The sequence below is a fragment of the Cygnus atratus genome, chromosome 6, assembly GCF_013377495.2.
Source record: "Cygnus atratus isolate AKBS03 ecotype Queensland, Australia chromosome 6, CAtr_DNAZoo_HiC_assembly, whole genome shotgun sequence".
NCBI classification, from domain to species: Eukaryota; Metazoa; Chordata; class Aves; order Anseriformes; family Anatidae; genus Cygnus; species Cygnus atratus.
The window spans coordinates 25,050,247-25,064,053 of NC_066367.1; the positions used below are offsets into that span (position 1 = coordinate 25,050,247).

The 13,807-nt window shown below is 37.9% G+C and overlaps 1 protein-coding gene across 1 annotated transcript in view; it reads left to right on the forward strand.

Annotated features, from left to right (window-relative positions):
* Positions 1-13,807, forward strand: part of MYLK (myosin light chain kinase) — a 147,210-nt gene that overhangs the window by 122,162 nt on the left and 11,241 nt on the right. The window contains 2 exon segments of the mRNA XM_035536847.1: positions 4,289-4,506; positions 9,774-9,897. Of these exon segments, the coding sequence (XP_035392740.1) occupies positions 4,289-4,506; positions 9,774-9,897 (342 nt within the window).

The following is a 13,807-nucleotide window of genomic DNA, read 5'->3' on the forward strand; positions in this document are numbered from 1 at the left end:
CTCCAAATCTAGACCAGTAGATGCAGAAAGATGGTTTACACTGTAACCCATTTGTATTTTTGTTTCCAAATTTGTATTCCAAAACTGTAAATTTTGTTTCCATATTCGTATTTTTTGTTTCAAAAAACAATAAAATAAAATCTAGTTAAACATGACTTGATCTGCCCTTAATATCAAGACAGATTCTGTGTCAAGGTCCAGGTGTCGCAGTTGTAGAAGGGGATTTCTCATCTCCCTGAAAGTCATTACACTCTTTATCACAAGATTTACAATTGAGTAAAGCTGGATTTGAAGACAGCCTAGGTTGCTTTCATGTACTTGCTGAGTAAGCTAGCAATAGATATCTTCACCTCACAAAAACTGCTTTGGGCTATTAACTCCACACCACTGTGGGAAGGAGAAGAAAAGCGCCTTAAGCAGTGCTATAAAGCATCTCACAGGGCTGGAACTTAGGCATTGAAGATAGATTTTTTTTTTTCTTCGTGAAAAGAGAAAGTTGAGAACATGTTCATACACTAAAATTCATTATAAGAAAAGTATCTGCACACTGAGGAGTGGAAAGTAGTGGTCAGACGTCAGAAACACTGAGAATGAGCATGCATAACCAACGTGATGTTTGCATCATGCGTAATGCACCTGCTTAGTGTGAATCCCATACTTGCGGCAGTAGCAGCTGGAAAGAAAAGGAAATCCTGATCTGTGCTGATGTGTTTTCCCAAAAAGTTACATCAGCCACTGTGCTGCTGCCACATCTAGACAGCTGCACTTTAATGGGCTGTCTGCTGCAAGGAGAAGCCGTTTTTTTGCTGGCTGGAACTGCTGAACAAGAAATAGGTTGTTAGGAGCAAAAGAGACTTTATCTATTACCTTGCTTTCTTGGCATTTGCCTAGATTATGTGAAAGCTGCTATTGCACTGGCATATTTCAGAGACTGAAATGCCGTTATACAACCTTGGTACTTATGTGCAAGACGGTGCTTTTATTTTTAGATTCAGAAGTTGAACAAGCTGATGATGGTAAGGGAAGGGAGCCCTACTTAGCTTGGAATTGGAAGCTGGCAGACCTAATGGAAAACAAGGAAATGTATAAAGAGGTTTGAATATCATAGGGCTTTACACTCCATTAGTTCCCCTCTGCAAACAAAGGGTGTTTATTAAAAAATATATATACAAAAATACAAACAAACTTAAAGTAGTTTTGCTAACCAGTCTAATTAGGATGTGATTTTGGTGGCTACACTGGGTTTTGAAACCCCACATGGAAATTTCCACAGCGTTAAGAGCCATAGGAGGAGGAGTTCTTAAAGGAGCATGCAGGCAGGCGATAGCCATCAGTCCCTGCTCTGGAGCAGGTCTGGGCAGCGAGATGCTTCCGTGACACCTTCATGTCAGATGGTTTAGTGGCCTCTGCACTGTCACTGTCCCCAGGTGACACAGTTACAGCATGGCAACTGCACCAGTATTGTTTAGAAAGGCACCAATGGATCGTTTCTGTTTTATCTATTAAGCTAATATTTCTTTGCATGTCAGGGAAATTGTGGCAAGTACTTTCAAAAATTCTTCGTATCCAAGCTATTCTTTTTATTCCTACCAGAGTCTAAATAAGTGGATTTTAAATAAATCAAGCTCATCTGCCATTAGTCCTCTGCTAAACCAGATGTTAGCAGTGACTGGAATTTAGCAGCTCCCCCTTGCACTCACAGTGGACCTTTTGATGAGGAGCACCTTTGGATTTTTCTTCCTGATATTAATCCTGAATTTTTCATTTTAATTTTATTCCTACATCTTTCTTACAAGCTTTTAAACTTTGCCCAGCAATTCTTCTCTCGTTTTGCAATTTGTCATACCACTATTTTGCATTGTTTGATTTTATATATATAATAAATTTAGGGTTTTTTCTGGTCATTCATTTTTAATTAAATGCTATAGTGATTCAATCATCTGATGTGCTCTTCCCTGAAAACCTTCTTATCTACTACCATTTGTTAGAAGTCGGGGCAAATCTCAGGCATTTCCTTTGCAGATATAATACAGGATCTGTTCCAAAATAAGTATCTCATTGGAAAAGGAGCTTAAAAAACAGTAGCATGTTGTGAACAGTATTCAGCATTGGGAGCTAAGTGCCTTAAAGTACATTTTTACATACTTCAGATAGTCAGTTTATTTTGACATAGATAAGAAAATTATTGTGTTGAAAATTAAGATTATTAAAGCAAAATTGCAGCAGTCAACTCTGCATGTCACCATTTATTTGGTATGATTTAAGTTGACACAAGTCTCTAAGGTTTTGTCTTTGTTTCAAAGGAAGATTTATCAAAATGCAGGGAGTATTTGCTTGGGCGGCTCCATGGTAGAGTTTTCTCACTGTTCTTCCATGACCAAAATATTAAAATCAAATATTTTAAGTGTGTTTTCTCTGACTCTGTAGAGAAGAATATTTCCCTCACATTGACCTGATTAGACGTTTAATTCTGAGACAGCTGTGACTGTGTGAAGAAAGCCTGCAGAAGCAGGTCCTGCTGTGTGTATGCAGGACCAAATCTGCATTGGTTCGGTTCAGCTTCCTAACCTGTGAAAAATTAACCTGCATTTCACTCAGGATATAAATGGAAAAATTTGCATTCTATAAATGCAATTGCAGTTTAATGGTGTTTCCAGAGTGTCTGGGGGTCCTAAGGTAAAAACAGCATGCAGATGCATTAACAGTAATTCATTTCAAAATTGTATGCTAAAAAGTGGTGCTTGAGACAATGGTACAATTTCTGGAAAACTTTCTCTTTAAGGATCTAAAAAATATGTCAGTTTTCTGTTAAAAATACATCCATGTTAACAGTCAAAAAGGAATCCATACTTTTTAGTATCAGGATGATAATCATTTGGAATTGCATATTAAGCAATATATATTTTTTTTTGCATATAGATGTTTTCATAAACACATCCATACAAGTTAATGTCTTACTGCAGTAACAAAATACTTGATCCCATGCTCATCAGAGCTGTTTTTTCAATAGCTATCACCATATTATTGGCTTTATGTTACAAATGTGCTCTAATCCAATGCAACCTCTGAATGTGTCAAGTGTGTGCTGTTCTTTCTATTTCCATGTTAACAGGAAACTGCAGTAGCATCTATGACTATATATTTTCTGAAATCTTGTAGCCAAAGCAACAGATGTGTCCAGAACTCCAGATGTTTCAATTTCAGTAGAGGATATGAGGGGTATAATCCTATATCTGACAACTTGCAAACATTGCAAGGCCATTTTTCACTTGCGTGTTTTCTTTCTGTAACTGAAATTACATTTGGCAATAAGCATGAATGCTGCAAAATCTTAAGCCATATAAAGACCATGAAACGTTTCAATTAGAGCAGATTTCTAATAGCAAATCTGCTCTAAACACCCCTTGCTCCCTTCTGTATCAGTCATTCATCTGCTACATCCAAAAACATAGTTCCCATCTTTGGATACGAACAGATGAAACAGTTGGTGATTACTCAGAATTAAAAAAAAAATAAAAAGAAATGCATTTTGTTTTATTGAATCTATGTGAACTGTCCCACTTTAGTTCCACAGAGAGTCCAATCCAGGAGATTCTACCCTGGAAAGACTACTTATTTCACATCTTAAATGAGCATAAAAATGGAATTGACCTACAAGGAGTGTGGTGATGGTTCAGCTAAAAATACCAGCACTGAAAGAGTAGTGGATTATATTGCCCTGCCATAGCTAAGGGGGAAATTCCCACTGAGCTCACTTGGGTCAGAAATTTACCCTTTGAGTTTTCCATTCCAATTAAACATATTGTTTGAATTCTTCCTTCTGCAGACATTCTTTGTCACCCTCAGCCTCCCTTCTTCCCAAATGCCTTTTTGCTAATCTACTAAAAGTTTTGTCCTTTTCTACGACCCGTCCCATACTTTGGGATCATACTCTTGCTCCACACTTTTTTCCCCTCCTATCCTGTATTGTAGTTTTCTTGATTTCTAAATTATGTTATCTGCACTTGTGTAGTAATGGATCATAGAAAGGAAGGAAGCAGTGAGAAACATCAGTTTGGAGTCTGGAGTGGTGGCATGGACACGTCAGAGGTGTGACAACCACATTGCACACAATTGACAGCCAGGTGCAGGTGGCTGAACGATAAAGGATAATGACATTAAAAAATGTAGATTGTATCCTGGAGTGACTACTGCAAGCTTGAAATACTTGGATTTGTGTAAAGGAAATAGTTTGATTACTCTCAAAATGAAAATGGTACAGAAGCCCTCTTTTTTCTGTCTTTCCTAGGGTTTCAGGAGGAGAACTCTTTGAACGAATTATTGATGAAGACTTTGAACTGACAGAGAGAGAATGCATTAAATATATGAGACAGATTTCAGAAGGAGTTCAGTACATCCATAAGCAGGGTATTGTGCACTTGGATTTGAAGCCAGAAAATATTATGTGTGTCAACAAGACTGGTACAAGTATCAAACTCATTGACTTTGGACTTGCAAGAAGATTAGGTAATGACTTTTCTATTTCAGTATGATATGGGGAAAGGGACAGGACAAGCATTAAATCATACTTACCATTATATTCTTCCATATAAAAGAGTAAACAGACATGTTTTATACAAATAAGTATGAAATTAGGAAAAAATAGAAAAGGGGAAAATAAGACATTCCAGAGAGAGAGAAGGGCACCTCATCTTTGACAGTTTGCAGAAAGTAGCTATTTTTTTTCCGTGGCCATAGTATATCTGTAGATTGCAAGGTAAAATACACAAAAGTACGAATATTAACAAATATTACTTTTACTATGAGAAACTGTAAAACACTAACTTTCTAACTCTAAGAAATGGAACAAAACCTCAACCTGCATGAGTAGTATTACAAATATTTGAAACTTTTTTAACAGCAGAATTTATGGTGAAGTTCTTGAAGACTTCCAAGTATGGATAGTTACACTGAATTTACACCTACCTATTAGTGTTCTCGTTTCCCATCCTAACTAGTAACGTATTGTTGTATACGTAAAATATAGGAGGAATTCTATAAAGAGGTGTGTTTTGGTCATGATCAAAATGACTAATAAAATAATACTACTTAAAATATCACAATGGAAAAAAAAAAAAGTTCCATTTGACAAGCTCCTCCTCATCCTAAGGTGTTTTTAGTTGTTTCTTTTCATTCATTCTGGACTAAATTTTCCAGAATGATCTGCAATCTGAAAGCCAAAGACCATGGAGGGTTCTTCTTTTCATATTGCTCACTGTCAGCTCAGCTTTAGAAGGCAGCCCTCCAGTTGTGTTTGTTCAGTGTTAAACAATGCCAAAATCACACACTGATCTTTTTTAATCCTGCACTTTCACAAGAGAGAAAATAATAATAATTCCAAGGATTAAAAGGAGCTAAAACACTTTATGAAGATGTTACACTGGCTGAGCTGAGATTTGTCACTCTTGCCATTAAATTGATTAGAACAACTCTGCATAAAGTTGCCTACAGCTATATTCTTAGTTATAATCTTTCCCCTTCACTCTTTAAACAAAATTATAATTAATACTTATTAAAAAATAGAACATTTTCGTAAGAGTAAATTTTGAAATTGAAACCTGTTCTTTATTACCTGCTATATGCTGCTCATCCTACTTCTTTTGATAAGTAACAGACTACAACATACTCAAGAATATGATTTTACTAAAACAAACCAAAAAATGGTATGTTGAACAAGTAGGGAAAAACAAATCTGCTTTTCAGATTTCAGATATTCAACTTGAATGAATTTTGCATGAATCTCATTCACAACATTACATGAGTCTTGGAACTAAGAGATATAAGCGTTTATTTCATTCATTAAAAAAAAAGAGTGGCGCACCATTTATGTTCCTTCACCAGTGGTGAGATTTTTGTTACCAGCTGTGTTAAAGACTTCATCCCAGGATGTTCCAGCTGTCAACCTGGAAAACTATAGTTTTACTGCTGAAGTGAGTGGATTTCAACAGCAACAGACAGGCATGTAACAACAAAACACCTTTTCATAGAAATTTCTTCAGCTACCTTCATAACTTGACACCCTGGTTAAACCCACATTCAGCAAAAGGAAGATCCTGTTTCCAGGGGCTCGTTCATACCCATTAGGTTTTCCATTTTTCTGTTAATGTAGAGGCACGGCTGTATATTGCAAAGCTGATACCAGTTTGTGAGCTGCTACCGTCAAATCGTATGTGGCAAATCTCTAACCTGTATATAATTTTTTTTTTTTAATGTAGAAAGATGAGAGCTATGGGCACTGAACCTGATTTTGGTTTTACAATGCTGTACATTCATTTGGCTAATTGCTAATTCTTGCAAAGTTACACTGTAGGTAATTGCTGTTTCTTTCACCAGCCTGCTGTTCTGGACAATTCAGGGTGTGTGGCATTTCCATAGCAAGAGAATGTGCCCTCCCGTTCCATGCCCCTAATGTTCCATTTGCTAAAACAATTTTTACTACATGACCTCTTTTTGCTAATTGTCTTACATGGAGAACTGACAGCACATTCCTCCATTTGTATTCCTTCAAGCCTTGTGATTTTGAAATTGACTGTCAAATTCACTTTGATGGAATAGATGTGGGATTAGGAGCCCTTGTACTGTGTCCGTGTCCCTGATGCAGCAGATACCTCTCAAGCAAGGGACTGCCAAAGGGAGCAGTGACTGATTTTGCATTTCAGCTTCTGAGATTTATTTGTAATTTTTTTTGTAACTAACGCAAACTGATGGTTCTAAATATTCATTGTTTCAATCAGTTTTAGAGAAAATAGAATCAGCTCCTTCTGCCGTCATTTGCTGCAGCTAATTAGTTTTCTTATACTGTCAGGAAATACCAAAGCCGCAGTGGGATATTTTCCTGACCTTTTTTGGTGTGCTGAGGAACACATGTAGAAAATTGTTTAAGATAAACTTCTCGAGGAGAAGAGAACGGGTTTTGAGTACTGTAAAGATATTTTTTTATTAATCAGTTGACTATACACAGTGCCGGCAACAGTTTCCAGCTAGCCTGTCAGCTTTCTGTCTGCACTAAGTGATATCCAAACACAGATCCTACTGTGTACCAAGCTTGTAAACATCTGGGTAAAGATTTGACATATTACTGCATAGAAAAGGTCTTATTCTTTTCTTTTTTTCTTTTATACACAGAAAATGCTGTATCAGTTCTTTCACTTTGTATGCTTGCACTCAAATGCCATGTTTTCAAAAAACATTTCTCTGACCTATGGGCAGCACATTTCATACACCAGCCTTTTGCATACACAGTGGCTCATAGTAGTTTACACAGTGCACAGAAAAGCTTCCAAACTTGGATGTGAAAATCTGAGCCTGAGATTTGGACGATCACGATGAAGCTTTTAGAAAATAGGCTCTTTGTGACAAATTTTGGTAATTTTTCATAAGGACAGGTGGAAAAAAAATGTGGGTGCTGACCTTAGAAAAAAGGCAACAGGGAAAATGGTATCTTAGGCTTCCTAGTTGTTTTTGGAAAGGAAGGGGGATCTCTCATTGCCACTATGGAGAAGACATCGTCTTCATTCTAGCTAAATCAGTTTAGGTTGGATCTTTTTGTTGTAGGAAGGCTCTGGTTTCATGAGTATAGGGATGCTGTGAAATATCTTTTGCATGTGATTTTTAAAGGCTAATCAGATGTCTGGCAGGAAGGATCTTGTTGTTGGTGAACTTGCATGGGGAGAACAAAGTGAATTCCTGGGGACTGCTCCCAGGCTTTCATCTGTTTCTGTCCCTAGAAAAGGGTTCTCTCTGCATAGCAGAGAGTCTCTGAAAGCAGGGATTACATGTGAAAATGAGGTTTCCACAATTAATTTATTATCATCACATTTGAGCAGTGCAAAAAGTGTTTCACAACATTTAAAATGAGAAACTGGCACAATTGTGAATGAATTCACTATGGTAGTGCCTAAATTTCTTGCAAGCATACTGTGCAATCCTGAGGGAAGTTCTTAACCCCATATATCCTTCAATTTTCATGTTGTAAGCTGGGGATTTACATAAATCAAAAGAGTACTAGCATAGATGCATGATTACATTTTATGAAATGACTAAACAGTTTTCAGTGGAGGTAACTGTAAATGCATCATCAGAATTTGGATAAGCATTTATGCTGCAAAATAAAGTAATGGAAGTTCGAGTCAATAAAAATGTTCTGTACTGATTCAGTGTTGTGGACAAACAACTTTTATTGTAGTCTTCTCCAAACTTTGACCTGCTGTTTTGTTGTTTTTTTCAAGCTTTTCTCTTGATTACAGAGCTGGAAATCTGTGCATGTGGTTACCTTAGCAGAAGCAGGATTGGAATCTGTTACATCTGTTTTTCTTCCCATTCATATCTGCTTTGTTTAGATGGTAATCTCTTTGGGAGAGGGATGGTTCCTCCCTCTATCATTGTACTGTGCCTAATCTGGATGCTACTCTTGCACAAAAGATAAGCACAATGCAATGTGTCTCACTTAAGGCAAATACTGATTGTTCAAGCACATGTGCAGACTGGACACGAGTATCTCAACCTAAATCCAAGCTTGTTTGAAGTCAGAAACAATTTATCTCCTGACATTTTTCTACTTTTATAACACTTTTTTTTTTTTTTAATTGGGGCTGGTTTTTTTTTCCCCTATCCCTAACCTATTCCTTATAGTTTCCTTCCTGCCTGCCCTTGCTTATTCTTTTCCTCTTCTTCCTATCCTATTTAGAATAACCATCAAAGAAATTGAGCCTATTGAGATTTATCTAGTATCTTCTTAGTGAATTACATTGTGTTTCACACTATCAGTAAAAATTAGACATATCACTCCTAGTTGCATACTGGTAGCATAAACTGGTAATGTTAGATTCTATATAGGTTCTTATTCTACCTTCATCACTGCATTTTCCAGTAGAGTAGTACCGGTGGGTCAGCACAAGAAAGATAAAGACAAAGTTCCCATGTCCTATGACCTGATTCTTTTAGTTCATATTGCTAGCAGTAGCTTGGTTGTGGATCATTTTCGAAGCATCCACAAGCAGAGCCAAATGTAAGATATCTCCCCTTTTTTCACCACTTTGGGGCTCCAGAGGTATGCTTGTAGTCAAGTCTGGTTTTCAGAGCAGGCTCAAACCCACTTTTATTGATAAGGTAGTGATCCATTAGGTGCGTCATCTTCTTGTTTTCCTGTTTCACCTCCTACCTGTGACACTTCAATTAAGAGACAATGTGACCCAGTATTGATTCTCTTTCCTGTTTAACTTATAAAAATGTGTTGGATTGAAATAGATATTTCTTATTATTATAACTTTATCATTACTGTATCTCTACCATAAAATACAGATCCCTGAGCTTTAATAAATCTTGGATAATTTGTGAAAACTCCTTTCTAACCCTGGAATCCTGAAATGCTCTTGTGAAACTGCTTATAGCGATGGAGGCTCAAACACTCGTGTACTTCAGAACATCCAAACCTAATTAAACAGTAAAAGTTGTCTTCTTTCTTAGTCCTGGTGTTGTGCAAACTCCTTGCAATAGCAACCTTCTTAGCATGTGCCTTGTACTGTGTGGTAAAGGATGCTTAACATGTCATTCTTTTTTACTATTCACGTGTCAGCTGAGAAAATAGCAGTTCAGGCATGATTTATTTTTTTCAGGTAAGAATCTTTAACAAAACCACAAATATGAGAGCAAAAGTGGTTTTTCTGTGGTTGGAGAATAACTGTTTTTAAATCCTGCATGCAGCAGTTAACAGTTTTCTCTTTCATTCTTCACAGAAAGTGCAGGTTCTCTGAAAGTTCTCTTTGGGACACCTGAGTTTGTGGCTCCAGAAGTTATAAACTATGAACCTATTGGATATGAAACAGATATGTGGAGTATAGGAGTTATCTGCTACATCTTGTGAGTACCTTTACTATTTGTGACCCAAATCCCGACAGTTTATGAACACGTGAAGTTTCCATCAACTCGTGTTCTCCGTGTTCTCCAATTTTCTTTTTTCTCTCTTTTTTTTTTTTTTGTATTCTATTACAGCCTCCATCATGATTAATAAAAATTCTCTGTTCTCTAAAGGGTGTAACTGTTGAACCGCAGAATTAGCAGTTCTGGAAATTTAGCCATTTAGTGATACACATCCTACATCATAAACCAGCAACACTTCATCTCATTTAAAGGACAATGTGACAGTATTTTATTATTAACTTCAAACTATTATTCCTCCAAGCTGTTTAAGAAAAATGGTTGGCCATGTGCTAAATATCTTCCCATTCTTTTATTCTCAAGAGAGACAATTTTTGTGAAATTTGGGGGTCTTCTTATTCAGGGTACATCCCCAGCAGGACAGACTAAAATACTCCAGCATTACTGTATCTGTTCACGGTGCATTTTCATTTATTATTAAATGCAAACTACTAGATAAATACATTTTATAAGTAGCATGGATCAACCTCATGGAAATACTTTACAGGAAGGTTGGTGTGTATTTGGTGTGATCTTTATATGTGATTTGATAACATGTGATTATGAACTTCAGTGGGCTTAGAGAAATGTATATGGAAATAGCATCTCCCAGGTCTCACGCCTAGTACATCAGTCGATCTTCCTCCAACTGTGACTTAAAAAACATCATGCCATATAAACAAATGAAATGGGAAACTCAATTTGGAGCACGGTTCTTTTTCCCTCACTGCAGTTTCAATATTCAGTAAACAGGAGATCTACTTTTCACTTGTTCTTTTAAAAGGCTTCTGTTGATGCTTTACTTTGTTCTGTAAAAGAACCCCCCCCCTCCCTGGCCAGCCTTGTCCCTGGCAGCTGGCAATGCGGAGGTGTTTGCCTCGCCTTTACTCAGTGTGTCTGCGATTCTGCTTGCCTTGTCAGCCTATTTTTGTTCTCATATCCTTCTCATTTCCAAACTAAGCAAAATCATTTTCTCTCTAACCCTGTGCAAAATCTACTGCATCAACTTTCTTACTCCCAGCAAAGACTCTGAATGTTTCTGTTATTTAATTTGTATGGGAAGCGTGCTACACTTTTCAAGGTCACTTTGCTCTGCCAGTTTATTTACAGGACTTTATTTTCCATTCACTTCCAGCATTTTTTTTTCTGGATCTTGAAAGCTAGTTTGGATCATTCTGTAGTTCAAATAATTTAGACCACACAAGCTGTACTCAGAAGACGAATCCATTTATTTCTCTAGTTTCTGAGGCCTCCTGAGTTACAGAGCACTGGAAAAGTGGTGCAGAGATCCCAGACTGCCTGCATGGCTATGGAAAAATCACCAGTGAAATCAATGCTGCATTGCCCTCTAGAGGCCTTTTACCCGTTAAGGAACAAAACATTCACAGGAGACACGCACATTTGAGGGTTTAACGTCTTTTGCTGTCATCTGTTACCAAAGTATATGATGAGGTTTGTGTACTTGCAGTATAAGAAGGTAATCTCTTGTGTGAAATGCCAGACAAGCACAGCAGAAGTCACTGGCAGCAGCTGTGTGTCTTCCTAAGTCGTGCAGCCAGGGCTGCTGCTCCTGTATGCTACCGGTGGGTCACACCGTCATCGTCTAAGTAGGCAAGGCAAAGGGAGCAGGTGAAACAGAGAGAGAAAAGGTGAAATGTCTTGCCGAAGGTCAGTCTGCTGGCAGTGGCAGGACTGCAACTTCCCGGTTCTTCTGTGGCACCAGAAGCAAGGTATTTGGATGCTGTAATGTTCAGCTGATGGGACCGGGGTGGTTACACCTGATCCGATGTGCCTTGTGAAATACATTGTGAAATAACTTGTTTGCTAACGTGTTTAAGCTTGTTTAAATCCTAATGAGGGGAAACTAACATTTTCCAAATGCAATGAAAATCATCTCATTTTCGATGCATAACTATTGTCACAATAATGATCAGCAGTAGTAATCAGCATTTGTTTCTTGCCATCAGAATAAAGTAACAGAAGTCAGGGGAGACCTGTGAGTCATCACTTGGACTTTCCCTCCCCACCCCAGAGTGACAGGCTCCAAATCTGTCTTCACATCCTTAAAGTCCAGCTATTTTTGCAGACTTATAACTGTGAGCTATGATCCAAAAGGGACCATCACATCACCATTACAGAATGCAAATAAAAGTCACGGAGAATTGGATCTCTCATTAGTTGTAACTCTGCTTTCCTGTTTTGATTGTAAGCTCAGAATTGCCAAATCTCATTCACGAAGTGTGAGACTCACTCCCTTGCTGTCTGCCTCACATACCATCTCCGGGCTTGTAACTTAGCATTTACATCCTCCCTCTTCCTGATGTGGTGAGTGGGGTCATGAAGGAAGAAGTGACCACTGCTGCGGCACTGGACCTAAGGACAAGTCTACTACAGGTAGCTAACAGCCCAAAGCTGCTGCTATGTCCATCATATGCCTTAAGTGAAGCTGCAGGAGGCATTGCATGACTTGACAACACCTCTTTCCTGGTAGGATTCAAGAGAGTTGAGAGATCTGTAAGCAGCCTAGAGAGAAATGTGTTCTTGGTATGTCCTGCACAACAAGAAATACAACCCAGGCTCCACAGAGAGCTACTGAAGAGATCTCTGGGGGTGAAGGGTCTTCCCTACAGAAGAACTAATGGGTAGGATGTATCCTCAAGTAAGAAACAGAGTGAAATCACTCCTTCAAGACCCTTCAGGAAAACCTCTCTCCTTCTGCCATGCAGGCATAAATACAGACACTGCACTCTGCTGGGTTGCTGCATGTCTTCCTTACAGCATGATTCACTTAATCCTACAACTAATGGTACCCTTTCCACATTTCTAAGCTATGCATTAAATCCTCTTAATCTTTCTGGATAGCTCATTTAGTTCTCTCTCTTCATCACTCTCTGTTCTTCCTTAAATTTCCCTATTTGTATTCTCCACCTCATGCTTTTTATCTTCCACTTTTATCTTGCTCTCTGTCCTGTTCTGCATCACAGTACTGTCCCACATATTTAAGTTGATATACTGTCTTTGAAGTAACAGGCCACAAATATTATAGCTTGCGTATATCATCTCTGTTTATGTCTATTTAAGCGTTTCTTTTTGCGTTTGCAATAACCTTTATCTAGTGAAGGTTAAAACCTCCTGAATTCTTTCCAGCACTTTCTGTCCAATTTATTTTGCTAAATTTGTTTGTTGTGTGGTGTTTTTTTTTTTTCTATTTCTAGTTCTTTTCCAGTGATACATTTGGATAGCCAGTAGTTCCAATATTTAGTAATCTGAAGCAACTTCTAAATTCTATTTTATTTCGGGACTTCGATAAGGCACGGCACTCTCTGCTGACTTGCATTCGGCTCTATGTCATATTAAAATTTTAAGCCTTGTTAATATAAAGATGAGAGAGCATCCCTTGTTCTTTCAATAAAGCAAGTTAAGAGGCCTTTGATGTTACAATTCTACTGCTCAAAAGGAAATTAATACTTTGGTCAGTGGCACTAGCAAGGTGTGATTGCGCATTAATCCACTGGGCACGTAAACGAAGGATGAGAGCAGAGTACTCACCCGGCTTCAGCAATGAGCTGTATTCGTTTACGTGGGGCTCAGTGGTCCATTTCTTCCCTGGGATGACTGGTGCAGGCATGAGTCAGCCCTCAGATACAGAAAAAATTGTTTTGTATGGTGGATGCATGTCTCCAACAAAGTAGAGTGAGTCTATTTATTTGTTTTATTTCACTTGTAAAAGAATTAAATTACTACATGCTCTCCAGGGTGACGTTATTATCATCTCTGCCTTAATGGGCTTATGTAGCATGACCTGCACAGTTTTATCAGAACAAGATAGAAGTTCTCTTCATACTGAAATTCG